Source organism: Danio rerio, chromosome 13 (assembly GCF_052040795.2).
Source record: "Danio rerio strain M-AB ecotype USA chromosome 13, GRCz13ab, whole genome shotgun sequence".
NCBI lineage: Eukaryota > Metazoa > Chordata > Actinopteri > Cypriniformes > Danionidae > Danio > Danio rerio.
This window is the reverse complement of record NC_141033.1, coordinates 11,963,119-11,987,232: the sequence shown is the minus strand read 5'-3', so window position 1 is coordinate 11,987,232 and position 24,114 is coordinate 11,963,119. Positions and strand designations below refer to the sequence as shown.

Sequence of the window (24,114 nt, the reverse complement as noted above, 5' to 3'; positions counted from 1 at the left end):
TTTAATTGTAGGGAACAATTTTGAGCTTTTGTCCGCTAATTTCATCTTCCGGGTTTAAAATAATTGTTGCGGCGGGATCAAAACAGGTAGCGTGAATCTGCTAGAGGAGTGATGACGCATTGGTTTCTCATTATTATTCATAGCAAGGTTTTCTTATCCTATGAGAAGAGCTGGCTTCTTAATTATTCACGAGAACACAGGCTTTCTGAAAGCAAGGCAGACCAGCCAAGTTGTGGGAGCCAATGACTGGCATCTGCGCATAGCTCGCAGTAATTACCCATTCGTGAAGCGTCCGCATGTGTTTGATTCTATGATTAATGGGGTTTGTTGCATGTTTTTTTCCAGCGATGCTATCCAGGCCAATACAGCAAAGCTGTTTGTGTGCATCAAGCATTTTTGTTGGGAGAGCTGTACGAAAAATAGAGAATGGTGGACTTTGTCTTTTATAAATTGAGTTTGTTACCATTTAGACACATCGCCTATGTTTAAACTCCCTCCAGATTACCGGCAGGGCTAATGTTTGAAATAGACAGGGCAAGAGACCTTCTGCACTGCTCTACTGTGTCTGCATACAAACCCAGGGATTCAGGAGGAAAGAAGTCCTCCTCATTCATAGCTTTTATACAAAACATGATTATCTTTATGATGATATAACTTGAGGTTATGTGTATATGAAATAACAAATAACAAATGTAGCAGGACATTAAATTACTGTTAATTTCTTTGCATTTTAACTTTTTAAACTATAAAATCATGCATCTCCTCACGGTTTGTGTCTCATTTTGTGAACTAACTGACAACAGTTGTTCTCTCCCCTCCTTCTCCCCTGCTCTGCTCATCATGAAGCATTTTTTGAAAAAATTCTGAGGTAGACTTGAACCAAAGGAGGGAGGTTTCGTGGCCCATTAAAAACATTTACATCTTAAGATTTTACATGTCAGTATATAATAAACTACATTCTTCCTGCAGATACATTTTTAAAAACATGCAAAGTACTTTCAGTATAAAAGTAATTATTTTAGGGGTTTTTCATCTTTATTAAGATAGAACAGTGGAGATTACAGACAGAACCTTGATCGGCAAAAGGACCTTGAGCCAGGCATCAAACTCTGGTCGCTGCGAGCAGCCCAGTGAAAAAAAAAAATTACATTTTAACAAAATATGCTCCATGGTGAGGAAGCCTTTACAGTAGTTATTGGTGGAGCATCGTTCAATAGATTAAAGGAAGGCCACCTAATTCAGCAACTAGCTGTATAACAGTTTAGTCATGCCTGGTCTGAAAAATAAAATGTATAAAGTTTCTTTCATTCACGCCTGGGTTTATCTCTTGAAATATCATTTGTGCAGTTTCTCCTATATTCCTCTTGCCATTTTTCATGTATGTGAAAAGAACCACTTAATGATTAAATGTAATAATCACAATCTGAAGTGTACAACACTGTCAACTGCTACATTCGTGTGTCCATGTTAGCAAATTGTGTCTGTTACTGTAAGTGTGTCAAAGGCTTATGCCATTTAGCTATTAGTTCACTTCATCTGTCTTAGATGATGTGCTAATCCATTACAAATAATGATGACATAATGCTGTTTGCAACGGATGCAGTGTGGCACAACAAAAACGCAACAACAAGCTTTTAGTATACGTGTGTCGTTTCGTGAGTAAGCTGCATGCACCACAAAACTATGCAGGGTAAAGACATGCATGCTTAATCAACCATTTGGTGGATTGTTTTTATTCTAGGGATTGCATTCTGAAGCTTGTATTTATTATGTTTTGATTAATTGTTTTATATTTTTTAAGGTGAATATTTTACCATCAGTTCTAACTGGCTAATTCTGGTACATTGTACATTTCTGTTTTATAAATGTGCACTGTCCCTGCCAAATACACTTGAAATAAATAATTTACATTTACATTTAGTCATTTAGCAGACACTTTTATTCAAAGCGACTTACAAATGAGGACAAGGAAGCAATTTACACAACTAGAAGAGCAACAATGAATAAGTGCTGTAGGCAACTTTCAGGTGTGTAAAGTCTAAGAAGGAAAGCATTAGTAATGTAAGTTTTATTTATTTATTTATTTTTTTTTTTTTGAGTAGTTAGTGGTATCGCCAGAGAGGCAATTGCAGATTAGGAAGGAAAGTGGAGACTAAATAGTTGAGTTTTTAGTGGTTTCTTAAAGACAGCAAGTGACTCTGCCGTTCTGATGCAGTTAGGGAGTTCATTCCACCAACTGGGCAGATTGAATATTTACTTGTTTCATTATTTATAAGTAAACAGATAAGATGTTTATTTAAAGAATTATCAACAATGAATTACTGATTCCTTAAGTGTTGGCATCTTTACTGTGATGTTGCAAATGCAAATCTTAAAACTGTAGCAGTTTATTATGCTGTGTTCACACCAGACGCGGAACGCGCGGAAAAAAAAAAAATCGCGCTAATCGCGCATAAATTACCACGTGACCATTTGCGTTTACTCGCTTCACTCGCGCGTCAAATTCACTTCAAAACAGACGCGGATTTGCGTGATGGGCAGGGCTTCTGTCTGCCCAGTGACTCTAGCCTCATAGCTAAATGGCTAACATGGATTTTATCTAAAACATAACAGTGCTTATGTGCTTTTTGAAGACTGAAAAATAGCGTCGATACGTTAAGGGTCCTGTCTGAGTCCACTACATCCTTTCAGAGGTGCATCCAGCTCTGTGAGCTCATAAACTCCTCCAGAAACTGAACCTGGATGACGGACACTTTCAGCGGTGCTTCTGACTGAGCCTAGCCCAGTTTGATGACTTAATTTCGATGTCGCCTGGAGGATTTCCCCCGGGACACCATCAACAGGTTCTACGTCACAATCATAGCCAACAAGAGCAAGCTTCTGATTGGTTAACGCGGCCCGAATGTCTGCTGAAGTTCAGATTTTCGAACTCGAGTGATTCGCGCGTTAAGCGCAAAACGCTCAATTCGCGCGTATCGCGCCATTCACGTGTATCGTGCCGCAGGATGTCTTCTTGCACGTTTGCATTGACTTAACATGTAAATCACTCGTGCTTGATGCGCGTTCCGCGTCTGGTGTGAATGCAGCATTACACTTCAATTTTTTGCTAGAAGCTGAATAGGTTGAAATGCCACTGAACATTTATCACTGTGTAATGTTACACGGCTACTACAGATTATGTATTACCTGAGGCACATTGGGATAAGAGTCCCAGACTCCTGGTTGAACTTCAGGTGTACACTTTCTAGCTGTCGTGTTCTGACCAGCTCATGAGGAACAATAGCAGCTGAGCTCTCGCTCTCCAGACTGTCCTTACGACTCCTGGGATAAAGAAGAGGGAGAAAAATATCAACTAAAACAAACAGTTCAATTTATCCAATTGGGCTCTGATCTGTATATTTGGACACTTTAGTCACAAATGAACTAAAATAAAAGGTCACTGCATTAGTTAAAAATATCAAATAAGCTGTTTCGGGGTTTTTATTATTTCAAACAATTTCTTGGTCTTAAGGTCATTTTTCAGAGAATCCACATTCATTAACTATGAACCCGATCTGAGAACAATGATATTGATTGATTGGTAGCTTATATGTCCAACAATGTTTCAAGTCCACTGTAAATGAGTAAATCTTTTGTGTTTTAATGTTCTAACTAAACGTAACTTTCAGACACTGTTCTGAACACCCATTTTCAGTGTTGAATAAAGAACTGTCTCCAAAGCCCATTTGCTGAAGAAATAGTTTCAGTTTCACTCGTAGTTGGCTCTTACCTTGATATCTGCTGGGTCTGGAAATGTCCAACTGATTGTCTATGGAGAAATTAGGTGCAGATTTGTACCACAGCAAACTGAATAAAAGCATTTACCACTACTGGCAACTAGCAAATCAATTTTATTCTTTTAACAGCCTTTTAGAACAGAAAAAAGACAAATTTCCCTCTATTAAGAGGCTGAAAGAGGTCTGTTACGCATATGCATATTTGATTCTGGCAATATAGTCGCTACAGTAAGAAAAAGGAAAAAGTTAACTGATTGCATAAACCACATAGGAACTGATTCAAAGTTGATGAATGGTGGTCTTGAAAAAAGGTAAATGTCCATACCCAGGGGTCACCAACCCTGTTCCTGGAGAGCTACCTTCCTGCAGAATTCAGTCCCAAAACTGATCAAACAAACCTAAAGCAGTACTTGATAATTACAAACAGGTGTGTTTGGTCAGGGTTGCAACTGAAATGTGCAGGAAGGTTCCTCTCCAGGAACAGGGTTGGTGACCCCTGGTCCATACAATAACAGTTAAATGCTCATAATGATATCGATGAACATAAAAATGTTCCTTATTGAATATGAAACTTTGGCCATAGTGACGGCCTCTTTTTTTACCTCTATAAAAAAGCACATAAGTCTTGCTTTTAAAAAAGTAAACATGTTTTCTTCTTGTAAATTATCAAAACGTTTGTCTAATTAATTGATATAATAGTGCATTAACAATCTTCAGACCTACACATAATTTAGTTATAATTTCTACATGTTCAACTTTTATTTTGATTGGTGATTCTGAAGTTCCTGTGTGTTCATGATATGACTATCGTTCTTTTCAAGTAAACTACAAATGCTGGTGAAGTGACCATCGGAGCAGCTCTAGAGGTGGTCATGTTCATGTGTTCACATCCTCGTATGCTGAGAGATAAGTTCAATACAGTTTACTTAAACGATTACTTCACCCAAATATTAAAATTCACCTATTAGTTTAGTGGTTCGACTGTTATCATACAAAGCTCCATGAACACTTTTGTGCAGAAAAAAAAATGTATTTACGACTCTTTTCTCCTATATCTTTTCTACTGCGCCATGTCAGGGTGTACTAGAGACAAAACAACATTCTGCCATCAGATCCAGTAGTGTTAGCCATTAGTATCCAGCCATTGAGAGCGTCTGATATACAGAGGGGTGTCAATCACTATCCTTTTAATACCTTTTTACGCACCATTAAATATACATCTTGTTGCTGCAACAACATTAATTGTACCTAGTATGCAATGTATCTTCATATATCCACTTGGCATGGCATAATAACCGTTTTCAAGGTATATCGCGATTTGGAAAAGTCAAGGTTTTAAAAACGCCCAAAAATTTCTTACGTTTTTTTTGTTTGCTTTTTGTTTTGTTTTTTAGGACAACGGTATCTCTGGCAGAAAAGTAATCAAAGATGCCGTTTAAAATGCTTTTGAAACTAATGACAATAGCAGAAGTCAATGATTCATTTGAATAATTTAGCCTGATAAGTTTACTGATCCAAAATATTAACAATTTTTCTCAAAATAAAATATATTGTGCTGTGTCCAAAATAGCCAACTACTCAGTAGGTACTGCATTTGAATTTGAATTTACTACTCGACCAATAGAAAAGTATGTTCTATAGAGTAAAAATGGAGCTTGCAAATACTACCGATGCCATTTTTTCATCATGTGACATACCCGCTTCACTCCTATTTATGAATTTTCTCTGGGCACATCATGGGTCCATCGGATGCGTACTTTAAATTTTTGCCGTAAGTAGTAGGTCATTCGGGTATTTCTCGCATCGTATACTGTTTTTAGTGTATATAAATAGTATATATAGTATATATATAGTACTATATAGCATAGAAGTATGTGATTTCCATTGTGTTCAAAGTTCTTGTTTTATTACCCAGAAATTTTAAAAGAATGTATTTTACAGCAATGATCACAATACCATGAAACCATGATATTTTTATTTAAGGTTATCATACCGTTAGAATCTTACACCGGCGCATGCCTAATATCCACATGAGGAAAAAAAACCTAGACCTACATATTAGACAACTCATTACAGGCTGATAAATAGGTCTTAGCTCATCAGATGAGCAGACCAATACAAACGTTCTACTGCTAACACACAACACGACCAAAAGCTATTTATATCTACTTATTCTTACAAGTTTACTTAATGGAATAACAACCTGACAACTGTGACTAACCATGAAAACTTATATAAAAATGTAAAAAATATTTGACGACACCTTAGTAGCTGCAATCTTCTTTTGGATGAGTGTAGTCTCCTTTGCAGTAGGGTGGGGGAATGTGCTAAAACACCAATCAAAGCTCAACCTTGCATAACAGTCTGCCCTAAAATATTGCCATCACAGCTTATTATTCACACTAGGAGGACAATAGACTTGGCAAATTTTCAAACACTTTTTTTTTTTTTTTACCAAAACCTATTTTACATGATCGTAATCTGAGGGGGCAGGCAGCAACACACCCTCAAACGCACCCTGATCTGAAACGGGAGGCACAGGCAAACAAAGTTGTTTTTACAGTTCTTTGGATCACAAAATTGATCATGGAGCTTGGTATGATTACAATTGAACCACTGAAGTCAGTATTTTTAGTTCCTTTTCTTGACTTGGAACGTGGAACTATGGAGCACGAGGGAGTTTTTAATCTAAAATATCTTAATTTGTTTTCTGAAGATGAATGAATGTCTCAGGGGTTTGGGAATTTTTTTAATTAATTATTTAATGAATATAACTTTCATTAATTGGGTCAATTGATCCTTTATAATTATTATAAATCAGAATTTGTTTACTGTAAATGTAGTCCTACTGTATTGATCCAATATTTGCCAAATACTGCACGACTCCAAAAATGCAAGGAGCACAAATTGCTTGAATTCTGGATTATGTTTTCGCTTATTGTGATAATTTGAATTGGCCAACACAAGCAACTTCAACCAACAGTCAGGCTGAGCCAGATGCGTGTCTGAAGCTGCGTCCCAAATGGCACACTATACACTATGCACTCATGCACTATGCACTTATGCACTTACACACTCAACAGAATAGTATATGTATGTAGTGTTGTCCCAAATGGCACACTAATGGTTTTTTACTAAGCGGAAATTCAAACCGTTTCCCTGATGACGTTTGACGGTCGCCAAATCAGTGAAATAAACAACCGAATTATCAAATATTACCTGCCGTGAGTATTGCCGCATTCACCATCGGGAGGCGCTATAATCACTCTCGTAGAAGAATTTTGCTTTCACCATCCAAAATAAATAAAGTTATCCAACATGTGCGTCCGATAGCTCCGCCCCTTCCACTACGTAAGCAAACCTGCGGTCGTTGAGTGCGTGAAGTGTTGATCATTCCACACTTCATTTTAGCAGCTGAATGAGTGCATCATCCGGGTAATTAAAGTGCACTTATTATTTTTAGAGTTTTCAGTGTGAACACACTACTTACACTATTTATACTACAAAATGGCGTAGAATAGTGCATAAGTATGCGATTTGGGACGCAGCTTGAATCTTTGGCTGGTGCAAAATTAGCAGGGGGCCGTGACCAAACAATGGGGCGCAGACAACAGGAGAGTGAGATTAACCCAGACAAACCACATACTGAGATGATCTGGATTGCACAGCAACTAATGAGATGAGGACAGAGTGCTTAAAACAGTCACCCCAGCAAACTTCTACCATAGCAGACCAGTTAACAAAGCCACATGCCCCAAACTGTTTATTTGTCAATGCACAATTTACTGTAACATCTAAGCAATTAACAAGAGTATGAAATACAGTAGACAATACAAAAGTTTCTGTTCTGGCAGACTTAAAGCTAAATTTGTGTGCTGGTAGTAAAAGTGCTGTAAGACAGCAAGGCAGCTGGCAAGAGTCAGCACTCATGAGGACAAAGATTGAAAGCACAGGCTGTGTCTGAAAAATACCTGCAAGTAATTATCCACATATTAGACTGGCTTCTAGGCCACTGTCAAACCAATGGTGATTTTGATATATGTTGTGGTTAAGTTGAACTAACCAAAGCACATGAAATTCATTCCTTTCAAAAAATTGCAGACCTCTTTAAAAGCCATTTTTAAGCTGTGCACCAAATAGGGGAGGGTAGTGCGACTAAAAAGTTAGAGCTTGTTTTCATTGAACAATAAGTTAGGTACAGTACGATTCGGTAAGGGTCACCCTGATCAGGCTGATCATTCAATGTCTAATAGCATCATATATGCCAAAAAGTTGCAATCAATGTCACTTCTGGTATGAATAGAAAAAAATAATCATATGGGAAGTTATGTGTATTTTGCAAACTCAAGTTCATTATTTCTAATGCAGACACATAGCAAGTGTGCTCAAATGCAGAGGAGATGCAGTGGTTTCCACATGTCTGCATAAACAAAAATGGACGACATGCAGCAGATCCTGTTCTTGCTTCTTGGCATGTGCTTGTTTGTCACAAGAAGGGATGAGCTTTGTTTCAGCATGGTTCATCTCTGCAGAATCATTGTATTATTACAATGTTTAGCAGCGAGTCCAGCTCCACCTTTTTGGAAGTTTACTGTTGTGCTAGGTATCCTAAAAGGATCCCAAAAAAGCAATATAGTAAGGTACAGTTCGCGATTTAGTTATTTCCGACACCTGAAACTTAGTGTACTAAAGCATATCACTCAGTATTTAAGCAATAACAACAGTGCTGTATCATTTTATACATCATGAACAGTTAGTTAAAGTCAGGGGTGTCCAAAGTTGGTCCTGGAGGGCCAGTGTCCTGCTGACTTTAGCTCTAACCTGCTTCTAATACATCTGCCTGGAGATCTTTTAATCCAGTGGTTCCCAACCTTTTTTTGCCTGAGACCCTCTTTATCCTTGGAAAATATTGTGAGGTCCACCTCCGCAATTATTGATATAATCGCTCATATAAGATTGCAGTAATGATGACAAAAAATGTTGTTTTCAAACAAACTGTATGTTTATTACTATATCAAGATATGTTTATGCACAAATAATAGCCTAATGTTTCCCAGAGATGGGTTGCAGCTGAAAGGGTATCTGCTGCGTAAAACATGTGCTGGATAAATTGGCGGTTTATTCCGCTGTGGCAACCCTGGATTAATAAAGGGACTTAGCCCAAAAGAAAATGAAAGAATGAAAGAACGAATAATAGCCTAATGTAAAATATAAAAGCAAAACATCAGTAGGCCAGTTGTAACTAAAAACCGTAAGCCTTTGGCTTTTAAATTGACCCTATTTGAAATTCAATGACAAAAATATCAGTATTCACACCAGTTTATAAGGGAAAAACATAATATAGGTTATTACAATTTACTACTTGCATGTAATTCGTTATGCTCTATCAAATAGTGTGAGGATTGCTGCGAGGTGAATCAGTGAGACTCTGTCTTTTTTTGTAAAGGACGGATTACAAATTTGTCCATTTTGGTCAGCTAGGGCAGTGATTCTCAACCTTTTTATCACCACGCACCGGTCAACGATTGACAATTTTACTGTTTATAGATAATTCTCCCAATTTATATGAATACACCTTAAATTAATGGGAATGGTTAGTGATATTAACATCCTGTTTCTGGCTCATTAGTATATGTGAGGTGGCAAACTTTTCAAGATAGGTGGTGACCATGGTGGCCATTTTGATGTCGGCCATCTTGGATCCAACTTTTGTTTTTTCCTTGGCATGTGCCTGTTTGTCACAAGAAGGGGAGTCCTCTCTCTCTCTCTCTCTCTCTCTCTCTCTCTCTCTCTCTCTCTCTCTCTCTCTCTCTCTCTCTCTCTCTCTCTCTCTCTCTCTCTCTCTCTCTCTCTCTCTCTCTCTCTATATATATATATATATATATATATATATATATATATATATATTTATATATATATATATATATATATATATATATATATATATATATATTTATATATATATATATATATATTTATATATATATATATATATATATATATATATATATATATATATATATATATATATATATATATATATATACACACACACACACACACACACACACACACACACAACGAAAGTCAATACTGCTGTTCTCCAACATTCTTCAAAATATATTATTTTGAATTCAACGAAATAAAGAAACTCAAACAATGGAGGGTTGGTAAAGAAGGACAATTTTCATTTTTGGGTGAACTATCCTTTTAGCAACAAATCCCACATCAATATTCTTACAAAATATAATGCCTGTACATATTGTATAGCTGCTGCCACTACACGTCAGTCTTTGTCTTTTTAGATTTTACTGTCAGTCATGTGTACATGCACTTTCCATACAGAAGCTTGTTTAAGTAAGTACATGTTGATCTTATTGGTTTGCTGCCTAGTAAATCAGTTTATAATAAACATGTCTCTATATTGACTAAAGCTGACCAAGGCATAAGTATAACGCCCATTCACCATAATGCAAGACGCTGCATCTACACAGCCTCTTTTTTTCAGCAGCATACAGTAAGAAATTTTAAATGAGATTTAAAATAGACAATTTTAAATGGATATCCTACAGATTGTTTTCTAGGATTTGTTATACTAGCCATTTACAACATTTCTGTTTAAAGATTAATGAAATTAGTTGTCGCACATTTACAACATTTCTGCTTAAATGTTAATGAAATAGGTTGTCACATGATCGCTTCTGCATGTTTCTTCAAATCAAATGTAAGACTTTAAACACCATTATGAATGAAATTTTAGACCTATACAGGGCTAAACACTTAGGATTTTTTAAATGTTACTTCAGTTTCTAGTTGTTGTACTAATGAAAGATCATGTAAAGGGATGTCTTGCTTTAGTTTTCTTTACCTGATTTGGGGATTTAACTTGGAGAATTTGCTGTAAAATGTCAAACAGCTGTTGTGAATTGTATCTTTTTTCTATGAAAATCTTAATTACTACAAAAAAAAAAAGTTTTGTGATGGATTATAGGTGATTGGGTGTTGATCTAGCATTACTTGGACACAGGGAAATTAAGACCTATTTAAAATTATTTAAGACACAATATTTCAGTTATTTCAGACTTTATACCTAAAAATGGTTTTGAAATTTTATACATTTTAGTATTAGGTTCAGTTAGTTTGATATCCCATCAGTGTGTACAATCAAGTTTATTGTTCATTTTAACAACTGCTGTTGTTGTTTATTTTAATTTTATTTTTTGGCTGTTGTTGGTTTTCTCCTTAAATGAAAAACTGTAAATATAATTGTGTTGTATTATATTGTCATATTTTTGTTACATCTTAATAAAAATATTGTGCAAAAAGTGGACAAGACCATTGTTTCATTCATGCTCCACTATCAGTTATTGCTAGTAGAGGTACACTACTAATAGGGTTTAATGAATTTTTGTTCACAAATCAAAAAAAGCATAGAATAAAAAGAGATTTAGGAATCCTGGTGACATTTTGCACACTATTTTTATAGCACCCACTCTGTCTCTTAGCCACGAACCACAATGATGCCATCCAGTCTCAAACAGGTGGCATAGCAAACCAAAGCAGTTCAGTGTCCTAAGGCGAACTCTTCAGCCTGCTACTTCCAGAATTAAGGCCACAGGACTGAGTAAACCCCACATCTGCTTGTAGTATAATCAGACGCTTTTGTCATCAACTGACTGTCATGGATGTCAGGACTTACTGTGGCCGGTCATGACTGTGCCTCTGACCGCTGATGGGAGGCAGGATAGACTTGCTCTTAATCTCCAGTCCTTTCCTCAGGGCTTCTCTAATCTGTTCGGTGTCTGTTGGAACAACACAGATACTTGAGAACAAAGAAAGAAAGATGGTTGAAACCTACTAACCAACACCCTTAATTAAGTCCCACTTACATGCAAATAAAACGACAAAATAATAATAGTAAATAATAAAAGTGCTAATATTCATAACAGAATTATAATGATAGAAAATTATTGTAAACATATATTAGCATACGATTTTCAGATACAACTGCAATTCGTTTATTCAGCAAAATAGTCTGTAATGCTAATAATACAAATATTTAACATAAGTAAACCCTGGAGGGAGGCTAAATACTATAGACAAACAACTACTGTTTTAAAAATAACTTTCACACTCGGCCACCTGTTATAATTAGCTCAAATCTGACAAGCAAATGTTCTTCTTTTATTTAAAGTTTTTAGCATTTAATATTTGCCGAAACATTGTTTACTTTAATAAGTTAGAACTGTCTTATTCTGATGTTAATATAAGGGCACCGCCATCTTGTACAGTATTGTCAGCAATAATCCATATTTAAAGGGATAGCTCACCCAAAAATCTTCACCGTTTACTCATTCAAGTGGTTCTAAATTTTAATGAATTTCTTTCTTTTATTGAAAACACAACAAGATATTCTGAACAGTGTTGTAAAAAGCAGCCACTGACATTCATTAAAAATGCTATTGAAGGCTTCCCAACATTGTTAAAAAGATCTTCTTATGCATTCAACAACAAAAAGAAACTCAAATAGGTTTAGAACCAGAATCAGAAAGAGCTTTATTGGAATGTTTACACATACGAGGAATTTTGTTGTCATGACAGATGTTTCCACAAAATGACAGTGACAAGAAACAAACTAAAATAACAACAAATAATAAAGGAATTTTAAAAATAAGTAAATATAAAATACAAAACATACAAATTGACGAAAGTATGTACAGTGATCCCTCGCCATAACGCAGTCCACTTTTCACGGTCTCGATTTTTTTTTTTTTACAGTGCATTGTGTTGTGTATCCTGATTAGCGCATTAGAGCACTGATTGGCTGTAGACTATTGTCAATCAATCTGCTCTGTTTCATGTCTCCTGTACAGTACAGAATGCGTTCAGCTTGCCAAATTACCTCTGAAGTGCTGTCCTGTATGTTTGAAAGTTTACTCCCCAACAAACCACATAATGTCGACAAAACATTCTGCACCATCAAAGGCACCTGCGATAGCACCAAAAAGGCAGAGGAAGACGCTAACATCACAACAACATTCTGGAAAGAACTTCTGGACATACTAAAAGAAGAAAGTTATGCGAGTGTTTATTTAAAGAAAGAGAAGTGTGAAAATGTTAATGCCTATCTGAGGGGTTTAACAGCCTTAAAGGTGCAGTAGGTGATTGTCTTCAGAGACATTTTTGTTGTGCTGGTTGAAAGTCTCTTCACAGTCCAACAGTAATTGATTAAAGTATATGACCTAAATGTGTTTATATGTATTTTTATACTCTGGGTAAGGTATAAGACCAAAAAAATGTTCATCCAATTAAAATTTGTTGCCCAAATCTGTAAAAAAAATATAGATTTGTACATCTGCCACTCGTTCACACAGATCCACCATTGGGGTGTGTACGTGACACCAGTAAAAACAAACGCTGAATCAAAACTTGACAATCCTGAATCAATATTGGAGACACCATGGTTGAAGTATTTCTTTTAGACGGGCAATGTTCTGTTTTAAAGGACCATGACACCCCCCACTTTGTTTTGTTATGTTTTAAAGGGCCATGACACCCCCTGCTTTTCACAAATTAAAAAAAAAAAAAAAAGCATCATGATGGGCGTGGAGCTTCACGATCAGAGGCAGGAGTGGGCGTGGCCAGCAGAGCAGGGGAGAAGGAGGGGAGCGAACAACTGTTATCAGTCGGCTCACAAAATGAGACACAAACCATGAGGAGATGCATGATATTATAGTTTACAAAGTTAAAATACAAAGAAATTAACAGTAATTTAATGTCGTGCTACATTTGTTATTTGTTATTTCATATACACATAACCACAAGTTATATCATTATAAAGATAATCCCTCAATCCCCTGGTCTGAATGCAGACTCAGTGCAGCAGGTCTCTTCCCCTGCCTATTTCAACCATTAGCCCTGTTGGTAATCTGGAGGATTTAGGCAAACACAGCAGCACGGCGATGTGTCTAAATATGAACAAACTCCAGATAAAAGACAACGTCCGCCATTCTCCAATTTTCGTACTGCTCTCCCGACAAAAATGCTTGCTGCAAACACAAACAGCTTTGCTGTATCGGCCCTGACAGGATTGTGGGGAAAAACATGCAATAAACCACGTGGATCATGGAAACAAACACATACGACCCTTCATGAACAGCTAAATACTGTGTGCCGTGGGTCCTTGGACGAGGTCTCACCCAGTCATCAACATAGGGTCTTACAGCTTGGGACTGGCAGGTCTGTCTTGCCTTCGGAAGGCATGCGCAGTCATGAATAATTAAGAAGCCGGCTTTTCTTATAGAATAAGAAAACTCCGCTATGAATAATAATGAGAAGCCAACGTGTCATCTTTGCAGTTCTGCGCTACATCGCTGATTTTGATCCCGCCCCAAAAATAATTTTTAACCTGGAAGATGAAATTAGCTGACAGTAACTCAAAATTAGCTATTTTTTTCCCACAATTAAGGCTAACGGGTGCTAACATTGCCTTAACTGATGCTCAACACACACAAATCTGTTAAAATTTCAAAAAAGTACTTGAGGATTTCTTTGCTTAAAACTATTTTAGTCACGCAAAGCTGATGCAGATTGTGTTGTGCTACAAATGGGTTATATGCACAGAATTGTTGTTCAGCCACAGAAATCTTCTGGCGAAAGATTGATGTGACTATTTTCAGTTTCATGAGATCCCTTTAACAGCATCGATATTGTCGCAAATTTTTTTTAGGTTAATATTAAAACATCAGTAAATAGCGTAATAAGTGTAAATCCTGCACCCTCGCTGGCCAGTCACTACGCATACAGTAGTTACTTTAGGACAAATCGTGTGAGAGAGTGAGATCAGCGATCCTACATGCATGAAATATTACACATTATGACAAGTTTTACTTGCTAACTACACAACAGATGTTACGGCTGATGCCTGTCTCTGTTGTGCCTGTCTCTGTGCTTGCCGTCACTCACTGTTTTTTTCTAGAGTCCTCCTTTGCACACCTGTGGCGAGTTGTGCTTATTGAAATTGGCTATAAATACAGACCAACATTGAGCGGAGAGAAAGGAGACTTCACAGCCAGGCATCAAGCTTCTTTTATTTTCTTTAATTTACTGTTTTGTTTTCTTTAAGTCTTACTTTGATCTAGTTTGTTAATTGTTGGGTTGTTTAGTCTTTGGTTAGGGTTATAAATGTGTTGGAGAACGTGAGTTATTGATTCTTTATTCATTCTTATTTAGTTGTGACACATAATTTCTTTGATTGTTTTGGTTGTAATAAATTTATTAATTTAGACAACTTAGTTCATGTGTCCTCTTTATGTTGCGTTCCCTTTATGAATTATTTTGTGTTGATAAAAAAAAAGGGTTCGTAACAACAGAAAACGTGCAAGATATACAGTTTTTCATTCAGAATTGTAGTATTATAAAGTACTATAAGGTTTTCTAACTGGCGAATGACATGATCTAATGGGTTTCTGTCATCTTTAAAGTGCACACTCATGATTTCAGGAGGCGTAGCTTTGGACAGCAGGAGAGGGACTGTATTTAAAAGATATTATGCTAACTGTTAGCATTTAGGCAGATGCCTTACTGCTCCTTTAAAACATCTATAATAATTGTGAAGAGTAAAGCGGAATACTTCACAGATTTCACCTATTGCAGGCCATTTTTAGAACGTAACTCCTGCAATTAACGAGCAACAACTGTACAGGCATACTAGAATATATACAATATTGTATGTATATTGTAGAATAAGTGGAGGGATTTTCTATTTTTTACTATTTTGTCTATTTTACATCCCTTTAAGAATAGTATTTGCGATTTTCAGTTTGTGCATAAATCTATATTGATACAGAAAAACAAAATCCCTGCTTGAGACACTGTATTTTAATCAAGCTGGTTTGTTGAGCCGTTCTTAAATTGCATTTGTCCTTAGCATGCCTCACCTTTGTCCGACAGTCTGCGTGGCTGTGCCCCAATGCAAATGCTCCTGCTGTCGTCCTCGTCCTCGGGAGGTCTGCTCAAGTCATCCCAAGCACACTTGGCACTCACCCCACTCAGGTTAGAGCCATCCGTCTCGATGCCCTTATCCACTCGTTCCTGCTTTGGATGAGCAATCAACACACGCACATATCAGCAGGGGAGAAGCGTGGCTGGACATGTGTCCGTCTCAGTGTATAGAGCAGAGGACTAACAGCAGGTGGAGGGGTCCAGTTTAAGAGGCCAGACTTAATTACAAATCCACCTTTTCAATGCTGAAGCTTCACTGTGTGAGTGTGCACAGTGTGAGTATATTTTCATTTTTGGGTGAACTATCCCTTTAAATCACCAGGAATTAAAATTGTGTGTTACTTGCGAGATGTAAACTGTGTTAAGGGAGTAAAGGTGGCAAATATTTCAAGGACAAGACCATTTTAGCTTGGATGAGGCACTATATCTAAACAGGCTATACTCTCAACCCTAAAGTGAACATTTGAAACTTTGTTTAAAGTACATAAGTAGTGTAAATTGCAAAACAAATTAAATATCCAATATTTAACTTAAAGAATGCAAATACTGCATTAGCTTAATAAGTTAAAATTATTCTCTGATATCTACATAGCAGGTTTATGACGTCAGTAAATTTAATATATATATATATATATTATTCTCATGTATTGATCCATAAAATAGCCCTAGAATCAGAAGGTCTATAACTGACCATATATGGATCATGTCATGAATATTACTGAGCTCAGCACTGACCTGTTGCTCTCGCAGACACACCATAGACTGTAAACAATATGGATGTAGTATCCGTGACCTCACCCATGGGTTTCTGAAGAGCGCAAACAAAGCTACAAGTGGGCATGGCCAATCAAAGCCATTTTGCTCGCGCGTCATGCCACCAAGCGTGGGGATACCAAAAAGGGCAAAAATGGCGGTGCTACAGACGCATGCTAGCATTTTGCTTAGACAGTTTTTTCATTAGGAGAAACGTTAAACACTTCATTATACCTGCGACACGTTTGTGTTCTGACCACATGCGTTTGGTTATCAATCAGATTCTGGAGTGCAAGTTCTAAAGATAATTATAAATGATAAATTATCCTATATAAACAAACACATTTATAGATATGGAATATACAAGCATATAATAATTTCACTCACGTGGAAAATGGAGGCGACTTAAATGGTTTGAGCAGAATTAAGTGCACAGTAGGGATGCAACAATACAGTTAGCTCACGGTTCAATACATACCTCAGTTTTTTAACACGTTTTTTGGTTCGGTTCTCATGGCTTGACACGTGTGTGTTTTTATTATTCAATAGGCAATAGGGACAGTAAGAGGTAAGGGAGAAAAAAATATAAACAGTTTATTGCAATACTTATTTTGTTTTACTTAAAAGCCAAGAAAAGTACACTAGTTCCTAATGCATTGTATAAAAAAAATTAACACTAAAATCTCACAGCTGCTGGTAGCCCATGTACAAACTGGGGAATCCTACATTTAGAAAATAAACATACATGTGAATTAAATAAGGATAAATTGGTCGTTTTAAATAAACATATTTGAACTTAAGTAATCATAAATAAACCATCCTAATTATCTCGGTGCTGAAAAAATGTGAGACTGTAGTCTGTAACGCGGATCGAGTGCTTTTATAAAATGACAAAAGCCCACATCTCCAATCACCGAAAACGGCTGCAAATCTTAAGCAACAAACACCCGCACTGCCTTAGTTATTTTTATGCGTCTCTTGGAACCAGTTGGGTAGATTCACCGAGGGATTGTTGCTATTTGGAGGACTTTATTACCTTCTCTGCTATCCTGCCTACAGACAGTGATATTGCTGGGTGATGGCGCTGCAGATGTGCAGTCATGGTTATACGTGTAAAACAATGCTTGCGCACAGTTATTTTTTGTTTACCGTTTTCTCTTTTATTGGCATTATGCTTACCGGCATTTTCACTCCAGTTTAAATTTGTTTTCGATTGGCTTTTTGCTGTTGTTTTTGTTGTTTGTCAATAAATATTCAATAAAAATATTTTTTTAGAAAATTTAAACAAGGTAATACTGAAAAAGCTTAGTTTTTTTCTTTAAAAAGTTACTAATATTAGTAGTAGTGGTAGAAGTAGCAGTAGTAGTGGTGATAGATTACCCTTGTCCAGTAGAATGTACTCTATCTCTGTCAAAATTACATTTAAGTTAAACCAAACTTTTATTCAGAAACAAAGACGCTGGCTATTTTATTTTTTTACATAATATAATGATAAACTATAATAATAACAAAATGCTTATGAAGTGATTCAGAAGCGCATTAAAATGCAAGAAACAAGAAGCCTCACCTTTTCCATGCAGTTTTAGATGTGAAATGTGAACGGCCCCTTTCGGCCAACTCTGTTTTTATGACTGAATTCCACCAACATTTTATGCACTATGAAAATCATAGGGCTGTAAGCTTAGGAACACCATTATAAGTATTTTTATCTGTGGATAAGCTATTCTTTTAGCACCATGCACACTACAAAAATCCTTACTTGCAAATGTGGATCAATGTCAAATATGGATTCTCCTCTTCTCATGTCAGTGATTAACCATGGACCTCCAGCACTGCAAACAAAACAGAAGAGAAATCAAACTTCATTTCTGAATAATGAAAAATAAGAACAGCACAAAGCATCCCAGCCAATTTGAGCTCCCTCGTGCCTTCTATAAAGCAACAGCATTCAAAATCCACTACTCTTATCTGCAATTCCCACAATGCCCCAGCACAAAAGGAAAAAATAAATGTAGTAAGAGACAGATGCAGTGCCCTAGACTGAATTGAACAACCTTTGTAAATATAAGCAAAAAAAGCTGTGTGTTGTTCAACCTTTTAATCTTTTGCTAAAAAATAGTAATAAAAAATGAAGACATTTGAGTTGGTTTTGGATGAAAGCAGAAGCTTTTTCTTAAAGCCATTTCAAATTATTTGTGGTGATGTAGGTTACATCAAATAGTCAATCTTGAGTCAACCAAATAACTTCTGCAATTCTCCAGCTGTGAATCTTTGGAGATATTTTTGGTCTTTCATACCCTCCTCCTGACTGTGCATTGGGACGAAACACACCTCCTCCTCCAGGCTGATTACTGGAAATTCTTAAAGGGATAGTTCACGCAAAAATGAAAATTCATCATTTACTTGTCCAAAGCAGTCTGCGGTTGCTGGTTTTTATCTGTTAAACACAAAAGATATACTGAAGAATGCTGGAAAGTTGCAACCACTGACTACCATAGTAAAAACAAACAAACACTATAAAAGTCAATGGTTTACAGTTTCCAACATTCTTTATTAAATCTTTTGTAAAACAAAACCGAAAAAATCTAACTGGTATGAAACAAGGATGAGTAAATGAATTGCTTTTCTAAATGCCTCAAAACATTATGCTATTCTGAGTCTGCCTAACACAGGTGAGTGGGCTTGACAAACCAACTGTAGAAAACTCACTCTTTCATATCCGACATATTTCCAGACACTTTCTTAAAATCACTCCACATCCCTATAAAACCATTATTCAATTCTGAGTTTGCCTCGTAAAGGTGAGTGGACTTGACAAACCACCTGTTTAAAATGCAAATCCAATTAGATTTACTTTATTTGGTAAATAAAGCAAGTTTGTCATACAATATATCTAGTAAATCAGATAAGATGCTGAAATACAGCGTCAGTGTTCTTGAATTGTCAGCTGTTATACTGTACTAAGCAGCTCTTCAAAGCGCGCACACATACACACACACACACACACACACACACATATACGCAATATATCACTGCATTATAGAGCAAACTATATTACTGGCATGAAAAATTTCCAAAAAATTGCATGTTGATTAGAACTGCGAGCCGTTCCGGTTTCATTTAACTGGTTTGTGTTGTGTAGTATCTACCACATCATGCGTTTTTCTGTCATTTCAAAATGCCATTTTATTTTCACTTTGTGCCACTTATTCAATGTGTTAGTGGGACCAAACGTGTGTGTCAAACATTTTGGTGAATTACACTTATTTGGGTTGGTTACATATTTGAAAAATCTGTGATGACAAGGCTCCATTTAAATGGCACAAGATGCCTTCTAAAAGGGTAAGAATAAGTAACTTGCAGATGTTGTTTTTTCATTCCCATTAGATAGCATTTTTTAAATAATCAGTCCTGGAGGTGGCGCTGATAGACATCAGTATTAGTTCAAAGACGTTAAGAGCAAGTAAATAGATCTAAAATACAGTTTCAAAGCTGTCCAAATGTGACTGTTCATATGCATCAAGCTGCTGACGAAGCATCCTCCTTACATGCACGCAAAGCATAATGGGTAGTTTTGCGTTCTAAGAAAAAGGACTATCTACACTGGGCACTCTTTTCTTTAACTCTTTCATGTTCAATGTTTACTTGTGAATGTCCCACAAATTGTGTTTTTTCACTACTAGTTTTCTTCAACCACAAATACCTCTTTTGCAAAACATTGTTCGGTATAAGGTTATATGTATAGTTAAGTATTTATTTTATATGTGGTCCTGTGAGACATGACATTTTGCTCCTTTATGTCCACACATGTAGTGAAATGACAATAAATCTCAACTTGCCCTGATGTTTAAAATGGGCATTTTCTTATAGTTGCTTCCCACTTTTTGGAGCTCAACACTTTTAAAAAAAAAAAGTTAGTTTTTTTTGACCAATAAGTTAAACAAAACACACATTTTTTTCACAGCCTGCTTTGCTTACAGTATATTTACCAAGCCTGCCAATACTAATGATGTATTTTTCAATGTATCCATAGCAAATCTTCCTACTTCATGGATCCATAAATGCATTTCAAGCCAGGAGAGAGAGAGAGAGAGAGAGAGAGAGAGAGAGAGAGAGAGAGAGAGAGAGAGAGAGAGAGAGAGAGAGAGAGAGAGAGAGAGAGAGAGAGAGAGAGAGAGAGAGAGAGAGAGAGAGAGAGAGAGACAAAGTAATACATCAAGGGCATTAATTTAGTTTCTCAGCTGGTTAAATTAGTCCTGCAGTTTCTTTAACCAGTTGAGCAGGAGCGTGTCCTTGGCCCGTCTCGTGTCTGGCTGTGGGATTACTCACATGTGCACTCCTCTCAGCAGGTCCAGAATGCCTTGACCGTTCCACTGCTGCGCTGCCTGCAGCTCCTCTGTGCAAACACCCACGATCTAATGAGCACAGAAGGAAAAAAAAAACTTCATTTACATGCGTCACAAGGAGACACGCACATGGACAAGGACAAGGTTAATAAACGTAACATCAGAAATTGAACCTAGATTTTTTATCAGATTTTTTGTAGATACATGCTGAACCAGAACCAATGGTATTAAGAGGTTCTCAACAATTGTTAAGCCTCATTTAGCTACAACAACATGGGTTCATCTCTGCCCATATCAATTAAAAATGTTTTATTGTGTTCATGGCTGACAGATAATAATATATAAATACATAAAAATGAAACTGAATGAAACTGAAAAAAAAGATATTTACTCAGGTGAGGATCTTTTTTTTTCAGTTTCATTCAGTTGCTAATGACACTACCACGTCTTTTTCAAGAAAACAGCTGCTTTAGAACTTCAAATGTTCAACAACCTTACAGTTTTATATGTCTTAACAATAAAAATGAAAAAAAAAAAAGATATCATCTTAGGTGAGGTTCGAACACGGGTCTAAGGGCATGGTAACCCAACGTGCTAATCACTGGACCACAATGGCGCTGCAATATTGAAGCGGCCGGAATGATTCTTAACATTACCCTGCAGGATACATGGTGCTCATGGGGCTGCGAGACAATAAATAAAAAAAGCGGAGCAGCAGCAAAATAATGGATAAAAAGAGTGAGGATATGGTCAAATAAAAAAATAAATAAATTTTAAAAAAGTGTGACTGCTGCTTTCTCCGTTCGCCATGCTGGAGAGGAACAGTCTGCGCAAAAGAAGCGCAGAGTTGATTTCATTGAATACAGCTCTCATCTGATTGGCTGAAAGGTACGAGTAGTCCTGACTCTGGCAGGAAAGTCTCAAAAATACACACACACGTATCCAGGGGGAGTCGTACGTGAAAGAGGATTTGCACATTCTCATTCAGGATGAACTCGCAAGTTTTAAACATTCAAAACTTTTTGTACACTGATACATTTGCAAATCGTGTTTTGCATTTGTGAAACGTATTTTAAGAAAATGTATTTTTATTTTGTGCACCTGAAAATTTTTTGTGAATATAAATAAATTTTACGCACGTGAATTTGGTTTTATGCACGTGAATTTGGCTACGCATGTGTACATCGTGTCTTTTGTGTGAGTTTCTTTTGAGACTAATCTGGTTCCATATATCTGGACTAAGCTTTTGGTATTTTAATGATTTTGTATACTTATTTAAATGAATTCATTCATTTTTTCCATCCATGAATTTACAAATGCATGTTACGCAATGAATCATTTGCTGAATTCCATAAGAAAACATTGAATATAACCAGCTATGTCAGGGGTCGGCAACCCGCGGCTCTAGAGCCGCATGCGGCTCTTTAGCGCTGCCCCAGTGGCTCCCTGGAGCTTTTTCAAAAAATGTTTGAAAACGGAAAAAGATGGGGGAGGTAAATATATTTTTGTTTTAATATGGTTTCTATAGGAGGACAAACAATCTTAACGTTTTCCAATGCTGTAAAAGTGTGTAGAATATTTATTTTCAACATTTCTGGTCAACGAAGATTTGCGTCATAGCCTGCGACACACGGAATAGGCAGGTGGCTGTTGTAAACTATCCGGCGGCTGTGTGATGCGCCATGGAGCGTAAGCTGTCTTTGCCAAAGATGTACAGCGGGGCACGCTCTCTCATTTTCCCTCCCTGAGATAATTCAAAGAAGCCCATCCCGATCACTCACTCAACGGTGATTATTTACAAGGTGCGATCGTTGATATGCAAACTGCATTTGGGAGCAGATTTTGCGAGTGGCGAAAGGAAAAAACGAGACTGTCTTTCCTTGTCACACACCCCTGGAGATTGACTCTTCCTTATTGAGCACATTCCCAGTAAGGGGCACGTTCATTTTGATGTTGTTTTTTGGAATCCTCAAAATAAAAAACATCAAAAATCTGATTTCTTTACTGCATTTCTTTAATTTCATCAAAGCAAAACATGATGCATTAATATTGTAATGAAGTTAAACTCGAACATTAAACATAATTCATTAATATTGTAATTAAGTTAAACTTGAGACGGCATCGTACAACAGAGTAGTCACGTGGTGCGTCATTCTCTACAGGATGCACTGCAGGGGAAAAAAAAACATTTAATCATGAAGGCTCAGTATGTATTTGTAGCCAACTAAATCATTTTTATAGTAGGCTAATATAGCTAATATAAATACATACAGCATGTGTTGCCTTCATTATAAGGCTTATATAAGGCTTTTAATTTTTTGCGGCTCCAGACATATTTGTTTTTGGGTTTTTTGGGTCCAGTATGGCTCTTTCAACATTTTGGGTTGCCGACCCCTGAGCTATGTGGACAGGCCTTCAATTGAGTGGACAAAAGTAAAAATATATTATCCTTATTGAAAATGCTGACCTGAAGGAAGGAGACGTGGCCGAAGGGGGTCTGCACTGGGTGCATCTGAGGGTCCTCTGTGAGAAGCATGTGCTGGATTCGAGACTCGCTGTTGTCCAATGGACTGTGCCACGAAATGTGATCGCCGCTGCAGAATGTGTTTTCTGTTAGAAGGAAAACCCTGCGTGAGTGTTCTTTCTTTCTGCATACTTTCAAGAGAACAATATATTTCAGTTTATTTTAAGATCTAATAAAGGTATAAATATAATATAGATAGTCAACCGCTGTGGGAATATAAAGCAAATCTAAAGTATAGCGGAATATTGCTTTATCCCTTTAATCGAAGTATGTACACTAAATAAAGTCTGTACATGTGATTTCACATGCTCCTCATATGATTTGCAACTGAATTTTCTGCATTCATAGCAGGCCTCTATTATTGCATATGCAGGTTTCTTTTATTTCATTGTATTGGTTTTTCTCCCTCTATATGCATACAATGCATTTTAAATAAATACAATACGTGCACAACAATAAATGAATCATTTTACATGCATTTTATTTATACATTTTTATAATTATCGTCATTATGAATTAATCGCTGTCATAACTAACACCATTATTATTTTGGCTAAAATGCTACCCTTTAAAACTCCAGACTAAATTGTTCCTTAAATCATTTTGGAACGTTTTTAGAATGCTGAAATACTAAAAATGTAACAATAACAGGCTACCGTGTACATACACATTGTGTTCACACATTTCTATAGATTTCTAAAAAATTGCAAAG

At 36.6% G+C, this 24,114-nt stretch overlaps 1 protein-coding gene across 4 annotated transcripts in view; it reads right to left on the bottom strand.

Moving 5' to 3' along the window:
* The window catches only part of sufu (suppressor of fused homolog (Drosophila)), a 40,598-nt gene that overhangs the window by 6,000 nt on the left and 10,484 nt on the right, over positions 1-24,114 (bottom strand). The window contains exons 4-10 of one of the 4 annotated variants that reach the window (XM_087277233.1): positions 23,346-23,488; positions 20,862-20,947; positions 18,292-18,364; positions 15,716-15,869; positions 11,476-11,578; positions 3,770-3,808; positions 3,187-3,321 (exon numbers count right to left, since the gene is read on the bottom strand). In XM_087277233.1, coding sequence (XP_087133359.1) covers positions 3,187-3,321; positions 3,770-3,808; positions 11,476-11,578; positions 15,716-15,869; positions 18,292-18,364; positions 20,862-20,947; positions 23,346-23,488 — 733 coding nt within the window. 4 annotated transcript variants of the gene reach the window in all.